The following is a 23389-nucleotide window of genomic DNA, read 5'->3' on the forward strand; positions in this document are numbered from 1 at the left end:
AAAAAATACTCATGCAGTAGATCCAAGGCCCAGTCCACCCGGAAGGAACAAATGTCCGCGTCTCGTCTCTGACAGACGTCCATTCTGTGTGAATTGGGCCTTAGACTTTCAGAGCCTACTCCTCCACTTTTGCCGTCATTCAGTCAACCAATAGAAGCTACCGCGCGTACTGCGGGAAATTCAAATCAGTAAATGAACAAGGCCGGTACAAACTAAAATCCCATGCATTTTCTTATGGAGCTAAACTTTTTGCAATTTTCATGACATCCGATCGGAACCTTGTGGAACACACAACTCAAAGTACGTGTGTTTCGGAGAGTGTGACGCAGTTGATGCAGAGAAGGATGGAATGAGTATCAAAGCGCGTGGACCCCCTTGGGACTCCGCCTCACACCTCGGTCACTCATGTCGCGAACCAGTCACGTGGTCCTAATTAAAAAACGTTATCGATATGAGAATCGAACCCAGGACGTCGGCGTGTATTAAGACATTTTTAATTCTGTTTGCAGGAATCGATTGTTTGAAGTTAGTCCTAGGGTAGAAAATCCTTGACGTGTCTTACAAGAAAATCTGTTTATATTTTTTCCGTGTTTTAGTCATCTTTTTTTGTTGCACCTTACTGGCCTATACCTAATTTGATAATTAATGTTTAGAGATACATTCGGTTTCCTGATCTAAATATTCTTTCATGAAAATAGTAGGTTAGTCATTGATATGGGGATAAAAAATTTCACATCGGCAACTACGCATCCGTCACATTCTCCACTCCCCACTTCTTCGCTGTACTACGTAACGCATTCAGTCAGCAATGGCGGTGGCGCCCCAGTTGTGTACATCTCAAGTCTTGTCAGTTCATTTTTGCCGTTAGTTTGTGTATTGTTTACATTTCGAGTAAATAAAACGATTTCCGTGAACAGTACCTGTGCGTCCCCAAAGTGCATCTGAGTGTTGGAAAATTCGAACGTTTACTACTGTGATTCGTGCATGTTCAATTTTTTACGAGGCCAATAAAATACACGGATAACTTCGATTTGCCTTCGTGTCGGAGTAGAAAGTAAGTGCAAATAAATCATTAGAATAGGCAGTATGGCTCGATTGGAGTTTCTAAAATTCCGTGCCAATTTCTAAAGGCCTTGCCGAGAGATCGTATTGCTAGACACTTGAGGTGTATTTATTCTAGGCACACCCTTCTCTGGGAACATCTTGTAGAATGTTGACCAGTTGATCGGCTAATTATGTTTACAAACAATAATGACTTTGTGTTTGAAGTATTGGCTGGAAATTCGAGGCAAAACGTTACCAGACGGCAATAAACTCTGGTGTACACTCTTGACTAGAACTTTGGACTTAAGTGTGTGTATTTTTCCATTTCCTGTAATAATAAATCGTGCTTCATCTGTATTCAGATTAGACCAATACAGAGCCTGTTCGAAAGGCAAAATAATAACGTACAGACCTTTAGAAGGAGAATGAAATATTGTGCTTATAAGGTACGGGGGATAAAATGGGTTTTACGAGGGGAATGGTTTTTTGACGTTTCCATTGAAACAAGACTTGCTGCCTAGAAAAGTTATAGGTGCTGTAAAGATCTACAACTTTTATATCAACCATTTTACCACATAACCTTAAACTTCCCGAGGAAAATCGGAAAAACCGATTTTTTTCAGTCAATTGTTTTTCACGATAATTCGTGGAAATTTCCTCACCTTTCTGTTTTTCAAATCAAAATATTCAGTTCAACATTTCATTTTGATGTTTAATCTAAAAAACACTTCATCATCAACCTAAATTATCCATGCATTGAAAACAGTTTCTTTCGAAATGAACAGAGGTATTTTTCTGTTGAATCATCTACTTTCAGATGGTGAAAAAGAAAAGTAAAGTCTGCCACATAAAATTTTGAAGTGAAGCTCTCACTTCAGAGTTTTTAGACTTTTGATTGGCCGTAATCTCCGAAAGTAGACCAGAGCACAAAGTTTCACCTGCAGAATCATGATAAGCAGGGAAAAAATATAGTCTAGACCGAAGTCTACTCTAAACATTTGGGAAAACTTTTCTTATCGGAAAACTGAATATTCACGTAAATTCCCTGCATTCAAATACCCCATTGGTCGGTTTGAATAAACTGAATTCACAGATTTTATAACAACTTTAAGTACTCAGAGACAACTTAGACCATATTATTCAATTGATAACATAAACACCAGTCATACATAGTTTAACAACAAATAAATCGCTCAGATCTGAACTCAACTAAATATTCATGTAGGTGGATTACGATTTCTCCTGATTTCTCAAGTGTAAGTACAAGTACTTGCTTCACATATGAGTTCAACTCGGTAAATCTATTGACGTAGCTTTTTTAGATTATTCTTGAAGCGTATGTAATTATATTTATTTTTAGTACGTCAATACATTTTTTTAGATTATTCTTGAAGCATATGTAATTATATTTATTTTTAGTACGTCAATACCGACGTCTACTATTATTATTATTGAGCCTGAGGTTAAGCCCGCTTAGATAGCCTTAAAATGGGGAAGTTGCTACCAGCTTTTTGTACATATAACCTAAAATTATTAGTTATTGAAATTATAATGAATGAATAGTTTGTTCAAAACCTGGTGACCCGAAAAATCAAAGCATATATCCAGTATTTTACATACTGGCCCCTTTAGGTTGTTAATATATTATCAGATAAGTACCAATATTAATAGTTTGACAAGTTACACTTATCTACCGAATTCTGCTAATCTTTGATGAGAACGAGGATGAGACATAGATTGCGATTAATCATTATTTTGTTGTGAACAAATTCTCAGGAAAACCAAAATCGATATACAACACGTGAACGCAGAACAATCGTGATTTAATGTTGCTGGACTTTGAAAAATACACATACTCAGGTCCAAAGGACTTCACAATGCGAAATAAAATTTGAAAAAAAAGCTGACAGCACGAAAATATTCATTGAAAAAAGAAAATATTACGGGATCGATAAAGTAAATTTTTTTACAAATTTCAAGTGTTTTGCATCTTTTCAGCTTATGATATGTCGTTGATATGTGATATGATGTCGTTAAACATACGATATTATCTTCAGAGTATTCGAGAATAATGAGAAAATTGATAATTCTTGTTTCCCTCCGGGCCATTACTAGTCAGTAGTCATAAACTTGTAGCCTCAGTTATTGATAACCGTCTAATCTCTTAAAATAACATGGCAAAATCCAGAAGCCAGTCAAGAGATTGACGCCAGCCGATAAAGCCTACATTCCTATATAACATTTTTCACTTCTCAACCGACTCACTTATGTACGCGTATGGAACAACTTAAAAATGATTCATTACTATATAATGGTGCAATGTGTCTGTCAACAGACACATTGCACCTATCCTTAAGACCGACTTGGCTTTTTAGCGGGGTTATTCGTGATATTCTTCAGTTTACTTCGAGAGCGCGTTGAATAAACAGCTATACAACATGGAAGCTAGTTGTTCGGGAATCGTGAACCGTCTGAATTTGTCACCATTAAATATAAATGAAAAAACAATTGTTATGAATGTATATACAAATTATAATGTTTTGATTTAAATAGGTTGGATAAAGAAAATGGATAGAGTATTTAAAACGTCACCAGATGATACATATTTCTATTAATATTCAAAAATTTTTAAATTCAAGCTAATGACAAATTTGATTTTTTTTCCGAAAAGCTAATTTATCAAATGCAGTAACTTATTGCTCTTTCTATATTTGTATTTGTTTGTATATTTAATATTCTGATTATTTTATAGATCTGTAGATAGTAACAATTCTAAATAATAAAAAACTATTTCAAATATAAATTGTCGTTCCCAAAATAAAATATTTAAACAAAATTAGTTTTCACCATATTTTAATTATCTTCTCATTATACAGAATATATCAATGGAAAATTTATATTAATACCCCTAGTCCGACGCCTATTAATATTATCTTAAACGTAATATAAGAAAAAACATCGAGCGGTTCTTTTGGCGGTACTTTCGCATTCTTTGTCGGTGTTTTCGCGTTCTTTGTCGCATATCCCTATTTTAATGGCTCGTTAGCGGCGTCCTCAAGGGATATAGAGGGTAGACATATCTCAATGATTTTGTGGGTGAGTTGCAGTGTTATTTGCTTGAGACGACTGTTGCTTTCTTTTATGTAGCGACATGTTTGCATTCTTGAAATTATTTTACTCTCGGACAATATTGAACGAACTATAGAAGTGTACTCAGCCAGAGAGTCATAAAGGTTAATATTCCTGCACTAAATAGACAGAAAACAATCAATTACTTTTTTTCACGGCTTACTTCGCAGGTGTGAAAAACATCGCGCCCGTATCAAAATAATCGGATACGGGCTACACTGTAACGTAATAAAACATTCATTATAGTTCACGACCTTCGACAGAGAACAATGTTCGTTTGTTTTCCAATATGGCCAACCTAGTTGTTGACTCACAAAGTCGCTATTCAAGAATATTTCGAAGGAGGAAAGATGAAATCGATATGTCTTATTCCACAGGAAGTTGAAAACCTCATTGGCAACAAACTTGCAAGGAAATCTGAGGTGGCGGAACAGATTGATGTTTTGCGATGGGAATTCGTTGATGATAAATAAAAGGGGAATGTCTAGACTTATTAAAATCGAGTAAAAAAACAAGTTTCAAATGCGAATACTCATTAAACACAGTTTTCGGTATATTTACAAGTGTCGACCCCAAAAGCAAACTGGGACTTCCAGTGTGTGTTTGCGGTGAAATAAAAATTGGTCAAGTTCATACCCACATCACAGAACTCCAGAGTTTATATATACTCGTATAAGTATTATAATTAGAACACTGTAGCATTCACGAAAGTATTAGGCAGTTTGAAAAGTTACAATGTCATGTGTTTTTGTATCTCCGTATGTCGATAAATATTTATTTTACTGTTTCGTGCATATATCCTTATTGATAGAGAATTTCCACTCTATACATTGATGCAGTTCAATTTTTCCAGATTTTAATTGTTTGCAGTTTCTCAACTCATTACTACAGTATGATGCACTTAAGATGAAGACGCTCATTTTGCTTTAGTCATTTTTGAAAGCAGATATTTGGTTTTTGGTACAGACACTAGGTATTCTATTCACTTGCAAACACCTTTGACATTCTGCAAATCAATCATCTCAGAGCCGAAATTTTCATATTCGGTGACTTCAGTGTGCACAATATCGAATGGCTCAAATTTTCAAATATCAACGACGAACAAGGTCGCGAAGCTGAGGCTTTTGCAATAAGCAGCGGACTTACACAGATTATAAATGAGCCACCAAGATTCTTGCCGTGATGGAGAATATGCTAGTCTTCTGGATCTATGCCTAACAACCAATCCAGAAATTTACACAGTCATCGTAAGGTCTCCATTGAGATCTTCTGACCACAAACTCATTTCAGTGTTGAGTGAATTACCGATAAATGTTGGGGAACAATCTAAGCCGCGCAAAGTTTGCCATTACAGATCAGCTGAATGATCTTCAAGACCATTTCCGAAATTTCCCCTGGCTAGATGTTTGTTTCAGCTCTAAAGATCCATCAACTTGTTCTTCTGAAGTCAAGGAAGGTATTCTATGATCCACGGATGCATATGTTCCTATTTCAATGAAACGACCTTCTAACGGCAAACCTTGGTTCAGCAATACTAAAGAGCAAGCTGTCGCCTCCAAAAATCTCGACTATCGGAAGCGGCGCAAAAATCCCAGTCCAAATCTCATGTAAATAGCATTCTTAAAAAAACTTTCACTTCTCTGAAAACTCTTTACAGCAATGTAAATTTGTGCAAGACTCTTAGTGAAACCCTTCAAAAGGTTCAGAATTCTTGCGTACGATTCACTTACGGATTACGTCGGTATGACCACCTATCTCAAAAATTAAGAGAGTTAGAATGGCTCAATATGGAAAATCCTTTTATAAACATCCATGTATGGTTTATATGTATGTATGTACAGCGTGACTCACGGTCGATGGTAGGTTAGACGTTTCTGGAAAACGCAAAGCATGATTTTTCTGAAATTTCACCTCTCACATTTCCTTACCTGTTCTATCGATCTAAAATATTTTCAGCATTGCGGCGTTGCCACTTCCATCAAAAAGTCCTAGCAAGTTTATTTTTTTAAATGGAACACCCCGTATCTTAATACATTTTTGGAATCGCTCTGGTATTTTAATACTTTTTTGTTAATAATGTCCTATACCTATCTCTATCTGTTTTCGAGATAAAAAATAAATTGTGCTAAATATGGTCCAAAACATAGCCTTAATTGAAATTAAGTACATCAGTACTCTCAATTCATGAAAAGTTGATATTTTGATGATAGATATAGACAAACTCGAAATATTCAAATAACACCAAGAAATCGACTCCATATCATACAGGGCGGGCTAAAATTACTATTATTTCCATTGTGCATAAAAGTAGTCAAAAGTTCATTTTTTCAAATGAAACCCCCTGTGTATTACTTGATAATTTGAAAGATGGTGAAAAATGCTTCAAGATGATATATCATGTCCCTCTACCTAAATCGTCAAGTTTTCTTAATAAAGCCGTTTTTGTGGAAATATAGTTATTCACGTTTTACCTACAAGTGTTGAAAGTGGCATTTTATTTTGTGAGTGGGGATTATTGCAAAACGAGCCTCAGCAAGTGGAGCAAACTCACGAGCAAAATAAAATCAGTTTTAACAAATGTATCATACAAATTTTTTTGTATAACGTTACGGCTGATAATGAAAAAAATTATAGGGTCCATGGGATTTGAACACACGATCTTTGGATTACAAGGCATATGTTACAACTACATGTGGGATTGGCCACCGAAATCACCCAATCTCACGCCACTTGACTTTTTTTATGGGGTGTTTTAAAAGAAAGGTTATACAGTACTCCAGTGCCTACCAAAGAAGAATTACGACGACGAATAGTGCGGAGTATTGAAGATCTGGATCCCCAGGAAATTGAAAAAGCAACCACAAGTCGCGTACAAAAAAACATTTTAAAGTGTTTAGAATGTAATGGACAACATTATTGTTGTTTATTGTGAAAATGTGATATTTTGTTTACAATTTTGTTATTTTGAATCATTCTCTTCTGTTATTGTCTGTACTTTCACATGTTTTAGCCCACAAAATCTTACTTTTTACCTGGAAATGACTGATTTTTGGTACAGTTGTTCCCTGGAAACTTTGAGCCATAGTTATTTTGTAACCTTACAAACTTCCTCTCGTTCATTGGTGTTAATTCAGGATACATTTGGTTGAATTTTTTACACGTTCTGACAATGATTTGATCACTTTGTTCATGTGTATAATAAATAATTCCATAAGAACTTCGTTTGAATAATCGATATTTGCATTCATTTTGGAAGATGATTCGAAACACCGTCGGTAACTCTTTGTAAATTACTTAAGAAAGTAACCGAACTGCTATAAGCTTGATAATTCCACTGCTACCTAAATCCAAATTCTAAAAAAAAAATAATGTTTCTAGAAGAAGTGACTTTATTGAGAAAACTTGACGATTTAGGCATAGGGACATGATATATCATCTTGAAGCATTTTTCACCATCTTTCAAATTACCGAGTAATACATAGGGGGTTTCATTTGAAAAAATGAACTTTAGACTACTTTTATGCACAATGGAAATAATAGTAATTTTAGCACGCCCTGTATGATATGGAGTCGATTTCTTGGTGTTATTTGAATATTTCGAGTTTTTCCAAACTATCATCAAAATATCCACTTTTCATGAATTGAGAGTACTGCTGTACTTAATTTCATTTGAGGCTATGTTTTGGACCATATTTAGCATAATTTATTTTTTATCTCGAAAACAGATAGAGATAGGTATAGGACATTAATAACAAAAAAGTATGAAAATACTAGAGCGATTCCAAAAATGTATTAATATACGGGGTGTTCCGTTTAAAAAAATATAATTGCTAGGACTTTTTGATAGAAGTGGCAACGCCGCAATGATGCAAATATTTTAGATCGATAGAACAGGTAAGGAAATGTGAGAGGTGAAATTTTCAGAAAAATCATGCTTTGCGTTTTCCAGAAACGTCTAACCTACCATCGACTGTGAGTATGTATGTATGTATGTACATATGTATGTATGTTTATAAAATGATGAGAAATGAAAATGATATTATTCGAAGGAGATTACTTCCTAGGTCTCATACAATTTCTATTAATGTAAGGGACAACGACTTACTCACGATGCCACATCATTCGACAGCTACCTTCCAGAAGAGCTTTACCTATATACTGCTATTGAAAATTTCAATTCTATCCTTATTCAGTACAGGGACTCAAATTTGAGAGCATTTAAAAAGTTTATAAAAGAATCCTTACTATCTGCACAGTGAATAATGTAGGTACAGTCGAAGTAACCGATATAGTAATCTTAAAGATGTCGGCGAAGTCAAAGGCCAAAAAAACCAATACAAAGGAATTATGCCGCAACGAATTAGTCCACGTGGACTGAAGAATTGGCGGTTCGTATTGGATAATTTTTACTAACCGAGCTTTATGATTGGCTGAATAGTCATAAAATTAAATTTGAAGTCATGTTACGGTGACCAACAGAATGTAGCGATGAGTAAGTATCGCGTTGTGTGTGTTATTAAAGGGGAACTGCTGGAATGTAGGGGACACTATATCTTTAACTTGAACTATACTAACTGTAAAAGCGGTGAATGCAATGAGACTAACGCCATCTATGTGTTAGGCCCGAGACTGACGTTGCAATTGTAACACCAGATGTCGCCTACATCGTGGTCCTCTCGATTGTCACTTCGTGCGGATTCGTCACGTTCCTAACCTCCAATTATACGTCAATTCGTCACTTGTACCTGTCAAAACTTTGCCGAGTGTTTTGTATGCAAATCAACTTGAAATTTTGTCTTGTAGAAGAAACAACGGATCCACCGGAAAGAAAACTCCTCGTTCCGATTTCAGTAAGTACGAGCAGTGCTGGGGACCTGTAAAAATGAGGAGGTGAGGAAAATTTCGTGAAGTATGAGCGGAGCCGCTTCGTCGGGGCTAATCCAACAGCCGAATGTGCTCCACGTGAAGGTGCAGAGATTAACATGTAGAGACAACGTACCGTCAGTCCATGGCAGACCCAACGCCTCTTCCCTCAATGTCAAGACCAGATTGAGCAATCACCAAAGGAATCTCAGTCTCGATTTCAGGTGAGTTCTAGATAATAAATTTGATGTTTTTTGTAATGCAGAACGGCAAATTTTCCGAAATTGGAGATGCAGATGCAGGAAACGATGTTTTATATCGGTAATTCATGAACTGGTGAATTCATATTTACACTAAGTTTGCTTATATAATAATACAAATAACAATTTATTTTCCCAAGAAACATACAATCTTTATAGCAAGAAAAAAGAACCTATAACATAAATTACGAACAGAGCAAACAAAAAAAAAGATAAATCAGAAATGAAACTTGAAAAAAAAAATATAAATATACATACATTTACACACATTTAGATTATTATCAACATGAACATAAATGTACTCATCAGATAATATATCTATACAAACAGTAAATATTTTTTCAAATTAATCGGAATTTTTGTTTGTTAATTTTTTTCAGAGCATTCGGTACCTCATTGTAAAATTTGATACCTTTATAATAAATCGAATTTGATTTTGAAAGTCAAATTTGAATGTTTGAGCTCATTTTTGGCCAAATGAATGAAGGTATAGTATTTCCAATACCAATTGGAACAGGACAGAGAAGGAATTCCCGCCTCGACATAGGCGTCGGAATATTATTTTTCAGTGGTAGTTTTTCAGTTACTTATTCTTACAATCATAGCAATTGATCACCCCATGAAAAGTTATCTCAACTGAATTTTTCCACCATGGGTAGCTATGAAAAACTTCGAAATTCAAGGTAGTTGATTTCCGAGTCGAAAACTCTAAAATACAATGAAAACACAAATAATCACACCGAATTCTCGTCACACATATATTTACAAAATAATAGAGGCCAACAAAATTGCTAGAAAAATCAAAATTCTTCTTCGCTATATTCGGAGGAGGTGGAATCATCATCGAGTTGAATAACGATCGGATTTATGGAACTTTGCACATAATATTTGTTCTCTTCTTTTATAACGTGGGCCACACAGTTCTTCCACACATCACTATTACCTACTTCATTCACCACTCGCCTTATATTGTCAAGCACCACAGCATTCAAAGTCGGTGACTGATTACATTTCCGCAAGCTTTCTTTCATTATGGCACAAACCATTTCAATTGGATTGAACACACAATAGTATGGAGACAAACGTAAGAGAATATGACCACGTGTTTCATACATCGAATCAATAATACATTCTTTTTTGAAATTACGTTGTTTTATGGTCGCCAGTAATACCTTTTTCGTTGGAATCTTTTCGGATATTTCCATGTCATGATTTCGCATGAAATCAACAATATCTGCTTTTTTATGTTATTTTTTGGTATTGTGATCAATAACCGAGAATGATACGAAGCGTTATCCATAACAATAACCGAGTTTAGAGGAATATTTGGGAGAAGCTGCTCACTGCAGCTTCCGCTTGTCCGCTTTTTAATCTATTGTTGACAAATTAATTTGCAGGTAGGGTTCCACTAGTTAATTACCGAAAAATCCATTAGGATAATCATCATTTAACAAAATCCACATCGGACCAAAACACTTTAGGTATATAAACAGCTAACCCTTGTCTTCAGATTCAGTATCAATTTGCTTCTCCTGAAGATGCTAATCTTGCTGGCGAAACGCGCGTCGAGTGCAAAAATATAAGTTTGGTGTTAGGGTAATTGATCTCTAGAAAAAGTTTTCAAAAATCGGTTTGCAAAACCACTCACTACCTCACCTAACACACGGCACTGATAAAGACATATTGTGAAACGGGCAAAAAATTAGTATTCAGCCAGTCCAGCTAGCCGAGCCTTTATTCCTCAACTACATATGATAGCACGTTTACTAACTATCTGGGCGACTAGGGGCCACAGACAAGAAATGTTTATGACTGTACTCTTATTTTTATTGCCGTTCCAATTGGGAATGGATAGACTATACATAATTTGAATTTATGTAAGGATGACAAATCTAATAGTTTTTTTGGCTAATACAAGTCGACTGTAGGCTTCTTGTAGTTCAACTTGTAAATACACCTCATAATTTTGTTCTAAAGTTTTTTAATTGGTTTCAATAAGGAATTTGTTGTCATACACCATTCTGATGTAAGATATCGAATTTTGGAATATACTAATGAAAAATAAATCAACTTAAGGTATTTTAGAGTTCCAACATTTCTTATTTTGAATAAAATTCCAACTTTCTGATTGATTCGGCCGTTACTTGATGAAGATCCATAGTAATTTCAAAAACTACACCTGTAGTTTTTGAAATAAAAATTCCAATTATGGGAGCTATTTTTTTTCTTACTGTTTCGAAGTGTTTCATCTATCTAGAATAAGACCTCTTTGATATGGACATATATGAAGATTTTTGAAAATTCAGTGTCATTTTATGGCATTGAAGCCATAAAGATACTTGATCAAGGTCTTTTGAAATATCAATTTCGATTTCTTGTACACTATTTCCATTGTAAATTAATGTGGTGTCATCAGCAAACATTTATATAACTTACAAAATGAATTTACTGTAGCCAAAGAATTAAAATATATAAGAAACAAAACAGGTCCAAGTATTGATCCTTGCGGTACCCCACATATTATTTTTTTAACTGATTATATCGCCAATATAGAAAGTACACAATCTAAAAAACATATGCTGCGTTGTTTGGTGTATGTTTGGCAGCCATAAACAGCGAACGTTTTTTGTGAAAATGGAGAAAATTGGTCATCATTATGTGGTACAATACTTTTATTTAAAAGTCGTGAGCCCAACCAATATAAGAGCTGAACTGAATTCTACTCAGGGTGAGTTTGGAGTTTGGAAACTGTGCCAGAGGTCCAGTTCCATAGTTCATTATTCATTTTCAAATAATCAAAGTTCATAACAACACACTTGCCTGACCAGTCAGTCAAAAAAGTCAAATAGTTTTGAAGATTCAAGCAATCATGGGAAAAATGAATCCCTTGATACAATTTGAAATCCTCAGGTTTTGTAGATCATAGTGTAGATCATTGATAAAAATGTTGAATTGTAACAGACCACAGTGACTACCCTGTGGATCTCCAGAGTTCACTTTTTTTGTAAACGACACCCAGTTATTTATTTTAACCAAATTCCTTTCACTTTCTCCGAAACGAAACATTATAACTTGTAAGTAATAATTTGAGATTGCCTTTTTAAATGCATTTTGAGAAACCTGTAGGAAAAGTGATAACTTGGCACCGCTTTTCAAAAGCAGTCGAAATGTCTCTTTGACAAATCAGTAAATTAGTCTTTGTGTACTTGCCTTCAGAGACTCCATACTGTAAAATCATTCGGGTATTTTGTCTGCAACAAGGCAATATAATATTTTTGGAATAACTAAGGCCTAAGCCTTTGTAATTTATTGCATTATCCTGACCTTCTCATTTGTGAATGGGTCTTATAAAGCTATTCTTCCAGATTTCTGAGAATGTACCCCTAGAGAGACAAGTTTATTATGCAAGGGGAAGAGAACAAAGAGGACTCTGTTTCTGATGAAACTGAAAACTTTCCGTCAGGCTCGCCTAAAACTCGTTTTCAACAGGTCGAATACATCTATATCTAGTCTGGGTCGTAAGATTCTTTTTTTTTGGAACTTTGTATATAGCAACTTTTTGGAAAATTTCAAGAGGGGCTCGAAAAAAGTGCAAAAGTTATTAACAATTTAGAAAAAAACGGGGGGGGGGGTTGCAAATATCTGGGAAAATACTAAAGGTATTCGAAATTTAAAAAAAGATTCTTAAAGATACGGACCTTTGAACAATAAAAATTATTTTAACCCATTAAATATCATTATTAAAAAAAAATTAAATACATTCTAGGCACAATAAACGAAAATCTATGGAAAAAAAATCCTGTGATTATTTCATTAGATATACTTTAGTTTTTACAAGTTTTAAATTTACATAAAATCCCTGATAATTTTTAAACTAACAACCTCAAACTTTGTTCACTTCTTAGAGTTTTTCTTGAAAGCCTTCAAAAAAGATTTCCGTTGGAAAAATTGAAAAAAAAAATTATTATTTTAATCAAAGACGTTAAAAAGTGAAAAATTCAATTAAGGCAATGAAATGTTTTTATTCGTATTCTTATTATTTAAAGTTACGTAAAAATTATTTTTCATAATTTTTAGCTCTATTTGTTTAAAAAGTTGCTATAAACAAATGCATTGTTTATAAGATATTTGAGGTTTTTTTTGGGGGGATTTTATCGGTGATAAATATTATATTTAAAAACACAATCGTTTCTTAAAAAAAATTTTATTACTTAAAAACGCATCTGTTAATTAACAATTTTTTTTTGCTACTAAATATGAACATTAGGGAACGATTTTTTTAAAATCATAATTTCTACAGTTATCGATTGTGAAATAATTGGCCCTGTTGATATAGAAAATGCCCTCTTCTTCATATTTTAGATTGAAAATTACATAAGTAACTGTTAATCTACAGCGAATTAACAAATAGTATTCCAAATGAAATAGTAAATAATGATGCTTACTCCATCGATTCACTTGCTGACCAAAAAAAACATCACTCGTTATGTAGGGCTTCTATCAAATTCATCAATATTATATTTCAAAAGTGGCTCGAAATGAAAATTCAAATCACATTTCAGGAAGACATCGACTATTTTCAGTATTATCGTTTCATCCTTCCTCCCAATATTTTGTTTCCGTCGTTTCTTCTTTGAACAGCTGTACCCGTTTCTACCTGTTATATTAACGAATACTCTGGTCTGTGTTCTGGACTTATTTTCCAGCTGCAGACATTCTTTGTCGAGCCGATTATGAGGGGTTTAGGCACAGTAATAGAAAATGGGTATATTGCTACCTAGAAATGGTTTTATTTTACAGAAAGTATACTTTCTTCTCAAATTGTTTAATTTTTATTCTAAATTCTTGCCTTTTAGATTGATATGCCTAATTGGGCGTGCGTTCAAAGCAATTCTTTAACAGTTTTTTGACCCTGCCAAATATAATTTTGGCAGGCTTCAACAGCTTCTTGACGTGATTGAAAGTGACTGTTCTCGTTTTTTTTATTTCTTTATAGGTTCACCCTTTCACAATCACTAACTACAGTGGACAAATAACAAGTACTAACTGTTGCACAAAAGACCTATACCGTCTCCTGATAGTTGTAGTAATACATTCAAAACTTGAAGTGTTCAAACTTTTGTAATTTTGTTATGACTTGTCACAAATGGTAGGCGGGTCGCGATAATAATCTGAAAACAATAATTGTCGTAGTAGTTCTTCTGTAACATTCAAACTGCTATAGCTGGTGAAACATAATTAATTGAGGTACTACTGAAAAGATTACTTTTTTTCGTGGCTTCTTGTGTAAATGACACTCAGTATCATGAAACGCCAAATTTATTTCACTACTTCACTGAGTACAAAACGTCAACCTACAGAACACAATATTTGAACTTCTGCCGCACTCCTATTTTGCATTCCGTGTTTTGACAACTGACAGCTTCAAACTTCTTTTCATATTAGCAACCGCTTGTATTTATATGAACAAATTCTAACTTTTCTGAAGGTGAATCTCTAGAGGATTCCACAATTGATTTTTCCTAGAAGAAACTACATGCAGGCAATTATTAAAAGTTCCGCCATTTTGTAGTAGTTGAAGATATTGACATTATATTCTGGGGTTGTGAAGCAGGTGTCAGAAGCTTCATGGAAAATATTTTGCATAGCCTGGACAATATTGCTGCCAAAATATTTTTAACAATGGATTGTGCAAAGTTTCGAAGTAACCTTGTTATATTTTATGTTTTCATTGAAGCCATTACAGTAATTATCATGTATTACGAAATTTGTGAAACGATTTTTTTAACGTTCCTTTTCTTTCAAACCAAAACTAACAATTAACAGCAAGAACCATTAAAGGAGTTGATATCTACGAAAAGAGAAACTATTACAACAGCATGTTTACATCAATTATAATCATGTAAACATTCCAAGAATGCCGGAATGTAGATTAATATGGATAGAATGCTCAATGAAAACAATCACTGAACCATATTTAGCTGTACGTTGAATTTGACGGCGTTGCCACGACAATAAAATATCTTGGGTATTGTTCCATAAACGTGAAAAATATTTGAGAAGGGATCGGTTTTTATTTGTTGATAATATAAATATAAAGGCGTGTTATACAGAGTACTTATTACCGTATCTTTGACAATGGCTTTATCTTTACTGAAAGTTACATATCGCTGATAACGAGAGATTTATTAGATACAGCAAATAGGAGATATATTGTAAAGGTTTTTCTGCTCATGATATATCTGATTACTTTCAGTAAAAATCAGCTTATAACTCACATCATCAAATATCCTGCCAAATCATAATTTTTTTGACGAGATCGCCTGAACTTTTGATTATTCGCATGTGAGCGATACTCCTTAATTTTGACAATTCTCTCGATGCATAAAAACGATGGAAAAGTTGAAGAATTGGCAGTTTTTCCACGATTGAATGCATAAGCTCTGTTTAACCGACTACAAAGCTTCTGGTACTGACGAAATGATGTTTTAATGATTTATAAACAGTTTCAAGTTATTTCCACTGAAATGAATCCGGAGGGGAGGAATCGGGAGAATATGGGGGTCATTTCATTTCAATCATCAATTTTTTGCCGAGATCGGTACAAAAAATGTGAAGAAAATAAGTTTGATGGTTACAATGTTTGAACATTCATATATAAATGAAACTCCTCAATTTTGATACTTCCCCCGATGCATAAAAACGATGAAAAAGATTAAGATTTGGCAGTTTTCCCACGATTGAATGCATAAGGATTGTTTAACCGACTACAAAGCTTCTGGAACTGAGGAAACGGTGTTTAAATTATTTATAAACCGTTTCAAGTTATCTACGTTGAAATAAATCTGAAAGGGTTAAATCTGGAGAATGTGAGGGTCAATCAATCGGTACTCTTCGGCCATTCCATCTATCAGATATTCTTCCGATGTTGATTAAAAGAAAATAGTGTGATTGAAACCTTCATTAAGTTAACAAAGCAACTTGCAAGAATATTATTGTTGATTGTCAAGAATTTATCGCGAATGAAAAATTATTGTCGTGTCCCTTCGTTTTAGGTATTTTTTGATACTGAAAAAGTGATTCGACAAAAATTAATGAAGCGGGCCGTTACATGGTCAATATGAATGAATGAATGAAAATCGTATATTTACAAATTATTTACAGTTATTACAATTTTGTGTATGTATGTGTTTGTGTAGGGCCCTGCTATAGGCTTATGCCTCTTCAGGGTGAATGAGTTATGTGTGTGTTTTATGTTGGTGTTTGTGTTGTGTTGTTTTTGTGTTCCAGTTTTCTTAGTTGGTTTTTATGTTGATCCATGTGGTAGTCCGGGTTCATTGCGGTGGTCGGTGGTCCAGATGTTGTGACTATGGTCAATATTATTGAAGCAGTATCGATTTTGATCGATACAGGGTGAGTCAACAAGATTCCCTCGGTCCATTGCTATCAGGGAAAATAATTTTTCGAATTGCTGAATTTTCTTTCGCAGTCATATCGATAAATACTATATTTTAAAATTATTTTCTCGCATACTGGGTGATTCAGCGGAGCTTGGCCAATCAAAGTTACTTTTTTTAAAATGGAACACCCAGTATATGAGTACGTCATTCGATTCCATATTTTTTTAGCTCCCTAAGGAGTTTTTGTTTTCGAATTTCCATTGCGGCACTGCCAAGTTATTCCAGAAAAACTTATTTTGCAGACAATTTTTTTTTTAATTCACCACCCACATGTCTACAGCAATTGAGTGGATTTTTTTTAGGAATAGTTAGTCAACATCACTATGAGAATTTTGGCAATCTCAACTTTCGGAAAAAATATATAGGGTGCTCGGTAAAACCGGTCAAGTTTCATTCATTTTCAAACGGACATAATTCAACTTTTTCAAATAGTTTTTCGTTTGTATGAAATGTTTCACCTTTTCACTACATTTTTATATCAAAACAGATATTTACAAGTTATTCCAAGTTTTAGTAATTGTTGTAACCACAAAAAAATGTATTTTCTTACGTTCACTTACTCAAAAAAAATTTCAATATGAACAATAACGCCTAAATTTTTTATTGAATAGAGAAGTCCACAAGATGTTGAAAATGGCGATAATTTTCTGCAACATATAATGTCGAGTCTTTTCAATTAACACGCTTTTATTAGCTTGACCTGTATGTATGTATGTATGTATGTATGTATGTATGTATGTATGTTTGTTTGTAACTCTCAAGCTCGGGATTTGTATTTGACATAATTATCGACATTATTGCTTGATCTATTCGCGGGCAGATGGCGTTGTGCGAAACTATCAACATTATTGCTTGATCTATTCGTGGGCAGATAGCGATTTACGTAACCTCCTTGATATAATTCGAACTCACTTTACATGTACTTCTTCATTTGAAAAAAGTTTTTTATTCTTCGTTTCGTGTCTTCTATAGATGTGTGATCAGTTTGGTGGACAATTCATTTGATATACTCCCACAGGCTCACCCCTACCTAATCCATTTTTGATTGAAATGATCGTTGAGGTATTCCCGTACCTCAGTTTTAAAATATGGTGGTGCACCGTCTTGTTGTAGACACATTCTAAGTAAAAATATGAACTATTAGCCGTTGCTCGCTCTTATATTAACGTACTGCCAAAGCTACTGAACCTAGAATCTTGAAATATGCAGGTAGGTTCTTTGTACAGCGTAAATAAGCATCAAGAAAGATTGTATTGAATTTCATCCGTTTTCAAGTTGGAAACCTGAAGGTTTAGGTTAAGAAAAAATATTCTAACTGTTTGAATTTAATCCTTAAATTCAATTGTGTGAATTTTCATCAAATATCAGCTGATTCCATAACAAATTTCAAGATGGCGTATGACGCAAATTCTAATTCTACAGGGCTAAACTTGTTTTAGCTGATTCGGAAAAAATATAAACTCGCAGCGATGAAATATAATATTGCCGTATCAACATCTGGAGATGAAATAAATAAAGCGTTTATTTCAATGACGGCATACCGCGAAATAAAACACAGCGGAATTGTAAAATAACGTTTGCGTCTGCCATAACATAACATTCAGATGGACACTTCAATGCCGAATCGATTTATTTTCATTCTGTCTCAACGTTCTCGATTCGGATGTGCCGAATACAATGAAGGGTAAAGAATTACGCACAACTCTTTCGCGAATAAATTGCGGGCTATAGTTAGGGTAGTAGTTCCTACAGTTTAAAGTAGACTCATAAAAACGGACAAAACATGATAGCTGGGGAAATGGTGCAGACAGGGAAATTGGATTATTATTATGATTTGGTTTTACAAATTTAAGTGAAAGCGAAAAGAGAAAAATTAACAGCTAATATCTGTAAAAATCTAATGGCTTAATTGTTTCGCCTGCTAATGGTTATTATATTTATTTAATTTCATTAGTTGCATGCTACATTGGGTTATTATTAAAGTGAAAGGAATCGGGCGGTACTCAACGATGTAGGATGTCATTTGAAAGTTTTTTAAATTTTGTTTCGCTGCCTCCACATCAACTGAATCAGTTCCATGGAAACAGTGAAACCAGTTCTAAGTTTTACTACCAGTTGTGTTGAACATTGTGGTGAAGTTATACGATTCTAAGCTTAGAGAATGTAGAATAGACAAGGACAGATATACGTGAGACAAAGATATGGCCAAGTGAATTGATGTTTGCGCGTCAGAAGTGGGGGAATATAACGAGATATGTATTTGACAGAATCATCGACATTATTCCTTACTCTATTCGCGGGCAGATGGCGCTGAACGTAACTATCAATTATTGCTTGATCTATTCGCGGGTAGATGGCGCTGTACGTAACATAATTGATATTACTTGATTTATTCGCGGGCAGATGGCGCTGTAAGTAACTTCCTTGGTATAATTCGAACTCACTGTATTTTGAGCTGGTCCCTACTATATTTAAGTAGTTCTCCGGTTTTTTTCTCGGACGGTTCCCTAATGAAGGTTCTACTGTGTTTGTTGCCAGGTACTTATGTTATGTTACGCTTCTTATTGGTCCATGTCCTAATCTGGTTTCTTATCAATGATTTTGGTACCCCCAGAGCTGGTTTAGGACCTATAGGTACATCATTACCAGCTTTATCATTACCTGTGATTCCTGAATGCCCTGGCACCCAGTACAAAGTTAATTTGTTCCTGTCTGCAAGTTCATTTAGTTCTTCATGGCATTCCCAGACCAGTTTTGATGTCACCTTCGGGTTTGTCAGAGCCCCTAGTGCGCTCTTGTTGTCTGTAAAAATATTGATCCGCTCTTTTTTTTTATGTCTCAATTTAATAAGCCTTGCACACTACAATATAGCATACACTTCCGCCTGAAAGACGGATGTGTATAGTCCTAGCGGATAACTGTAGTTTAAATTTCTATCCGCTCGGTATATTCCAGCTCCCGTTCCATGTTTGGTCTTCGATCCATCTGTATACCAAATGCACGTACAGTTTAGGTTAAGAATGAACGAAATCTCGACTTTCAGCAGTCGCCCATAATATTTTGCAACAAAACCATTCCATAGACTTCAGTTCTTTAAGATTAGTTAGACAAGTTAACAACAACAGGCAACTAGATGCCTATGAGAGTGTAGAAATGAGTAAACATAATAATATTATGAATTTCACTAGTTCGGACTTCCATTGTCTACTATATAAAATGGTTTGAAATCCCTGAAACAACTAAAAAAGAAGAATTGAAAATGAATAGCTGAAAATAACAATTATATTAACCAAAATAAACCTGAAATGAAATAATAGTGAAATAAAATACAAGTAAAAATAGAACCATTGAATAAATAAAAATAAAGAAATGAAAAAAGAAAATAAAAATAAAAAGTGGAGAGATTCCAAGTCACGTTAGTTCACGACGTTTAGATTGTTAGTATCTAAAATCGTCTTCGGGTGATGACTGGACTGATTCCTCTGAGAGATGACTATTTATAGATCGTTCGAGTACTTCCACTTATCCCCGCTTTCCATTTTCCGCTTCACTGGTTCCGTGGGAGATGACCGTTTTGGCGGGAGTTGGTCATTTTTCGTTTGATGATGGGTTTCCATATGTTTCGTATATCTACGCTGGCCTGGCTGAATACGTTGTTGGACAACATGTATGCGGCTTCCTTAAATTTTCTCCTGAACCAATGTTCCTCTCTGTGCAAGATCTCAGCTTGGGACCACTCGATGTTGTGTTGATGGGTCCAAACATGGTCTGCTATTCCTGATTTGCTGGTTTCTCCTCGCTGTGTGTGCTTCTTGTGCTCGGCAATGCGAACATTCAATGGCCTCTTAGTTTCACAAAAAATAGGATTTTCCGCACTCACAGGGTATCCGGTAAATGCAATTCTTGGAATCGCAGTCCGCGTTTGGTGGCCTGGTTTTCGTGAGGCTGCTACGGATAGTGTTACCGGATCTGAAGCAGGTTCTGATGTTGTACTTGGAACCAATTCTTCTTATCCTCTCCGATAATCCTCTGATGTAGGAAGTGCAAGCACTGGTTGTGACGACTTCTCTTCCTTGCGAGGCTCCTGCTGTCTTCTAGCCAAAGTTTTTTCTACCATCGCTTTGGAGAAGCCATTCCGTTGAAGATCAGTTTTGATGATGTCTAGTTCCTTCTCGAGACCTTCCTTCGTATTACAGAGCCCAAAAGCATGGTGGTTGGATTCGTGGTTCAGATACTGTCCCGTATGAGTGGGTTTTCGGTATACAGATGTTTCCCACTTAGTGTCGGTCCTCTTCACCAAAACGTCTAAGAATGGCAATTCGTTGTGGATTTCCTTCTCCATTGTGAAATTGATGGAAGGTCTCACACTGTTGATGTGTTTCAGGAAGGCGTCTAGTTCAGTATTCCCATGGTTCCATATTATGAAGGTGTCGTCAACATATCTCAACCAGACTCGATGTTTCTTGTGGGATTCTTCAATGGCCAGAGTTTCAAACCACTCCATATATATGTTGGCTATGACTGGTGAAAGTGGCGATCCCATTGGCAGTCCCTCATCATGAAACATTGTCAATCACCTTCAAACAAACGAATAATAATATTATGAATAACGATGACGGACATATACCAAAGATCATACTATATAGCTTGTTAAAATAAAATAATGTTGTTGGGTTCATTGATTACTTCATAAGGACAAATTGCACAAATAAATTTGGATAGGCAATATTGCGAAATTAATTTATATATAGCTGAAAATTGTTTTATATAAACATATATTGTAAAATAATAAATAAGGCAAAATTGTAAAATTAATTTACGTTAGGATACCTGTATGGGTGGGGCGCCTGGATGGTTTACCTGCATGGGATACCTATATAGCACAAATAGGGTTAGCTCGCATTAGTTTCTAGTTTCAATCTTCCTCTTTGAAGATGATCACTTGGTGATCGAAACACGTGTCGAGGTGTTGAAACTAACGATTTGGAGTTGGGAAAATACTCCAGTAATATTCATTTGAAAGTATGTTTATTCAACTTTTTTTGTTGTTCGACAAATTATTCACTTTCTGTACTGTCTTCTGGTGTGGAACAACCTCGACGCGAGAAATGAATCACAGTGTATATATTTTAATCGGGATGATACCGCCCACTGCATAACCGTGATTTGTACCATTATCGCCTCCCACATGACCCTATCGCCCAGTTTCCTTAACTGGATCTTGGCCAGCTATGAAACGTATTGCGGATATTTCTTGACTAATTGAATCATTCGTTATTTTTGGCACATTTTCTTAAATAAAAAGTATGGAGCGAGTGTTGACAATACTAGATGGGTTGAAAAACTCGTAGGCTAACATAGAAAAAAGTGTTTTTGATGAAATTAGAATTTATTATTCGATATAGTTGCGTTCGAGGGCGATATACAACGATTATAGCGGTCATATAATTTTTTGATAAAATTTTTATAGTATGATTTGTCTTTAGCCTCAAAATTAGCCTCAGTTTCGACGATTACCACTTCAACAGTGCTAAATTTCTTTTCAGCGAGAATGGGGAATGTTCCTCAATTTGGGTTATTACAGCAAATGCAAGTTTGAACAAAATAAAGTTGAGTTTAATTCATGAGTTTTTCAAATTCACTTCGAAAAGCATTCAAATTGATGTTTCAAATGTTTGGTTTTAATTTTTAAAGGGATTTGTTTCTAATTCACATATTGGCAACAGCGCCTATATCAAATTGAAATAATTTATACGTACCTAGATATTCTACTTTAAGAAAGGATAATTATCTTAATAAATTATAGAAGAAGATAGGTTAGGTGCACAAAATGTCATATGTCACAGAATGTCTCGGAACTCGGAACATAAGTAAACAGAACAGCACGCCTCTGAAATATGTCATATTTGTTTGTCTCATACAAGTAACAGATTCATTGTCCTTTATTAGTTAGGTATAACCGATGTTGCCAAATGGTGAAATAGAAACGAATACCTTAAAATGTTGAATGCATTATTTCATTCCTCTTTTTTAAGAATTTTAACAATTTTTTTAAAGATACAGATACTACTCTACCCTACTCTACAGATACAGATATCAAGCCAAGCCTTGGCTACAACAGTATTTTTTTTTTCGACAAAAAGCAATGATTTATCATTTTAACTCATTTTTTTCAATCTAACAAACGTTGCTTCCCACAACATGTTCTATCCCACAAACTAATAGGCCAACAGCTGTGAAATTTGTACACGTGGCTTTCAAAGGTTAGTGTTATCTAAAAAAATAATATGGATTCAATACTAGTAGCGCCATCTGTGTGTTAGCCTACGAAATGTTTAGGCCATCTATATAATGATTCAATGATATTCTGTCGAAATCTTCAACGTCAACACTTGATTGGTCTTTACATTATAGTAATAATAATAGAATACTCGAGAGGAGCTGTACCAACTCGGCGTGGAAACCCAAAATGCACTTTGATACGGGTTTGCATCCCTAAATGGTCTGTTCCACCATTATACAGGGTGTCCCTGGACTTCCTCTTTTCCTCTCGGGAATGTATAGATGTGGTCAAAATATCACCAGTACTTCATATAACTTTTTTTCCTAAAATCCTTCGTTACCAAGTAACGG

At 34.8% G+C, this 23389-nt stretch overlaps 1 protein-coding gene across 1 annotated transcript in view; it reads left to right on the plus strand.

Moving 5' to 3' along the window:
• The first annotated feature begins 785 nt into the window (after positions 1-785).
• Positions 786-23389, plus strand: part of fwd (phosphatidylinositol 4-kinase beta fwd) — a 60031-nt gene continuing 37427 nt past the window's right edge. The window contains exons 1-2 of the mRNA XM_023160091.2: positions 786-1054; positions 8977-9260. Of these exons, the coding sequence (XP_023015859.1) occupies positions 9085-9260 (176 nt within the window). The 5' untranslated portion in view covers positions 786-1054; positions 8977-9084. The remainder of the gene's footprint in view (positions 1055-8976; positions 9261-23389) is intronic.

Source organism: Leptinotarsa decemlineata, unplaced genomic scaffold (assembly GCF_025532065.1).
Source record: "Leptinotarsa decemlineata unplaced genomic scaffold, Ldec_3_MD MMD2_tig00001621_RagTag_RagTag, whole genome shotgun sequence".
NCBI classification, from domain to species: Eukaryota; Metazoa; Arthropoda; class Insecta; order Coleoptera; family Chrysomelidae; genus Leptinotarsa; species Leptinotarsa decemlineata.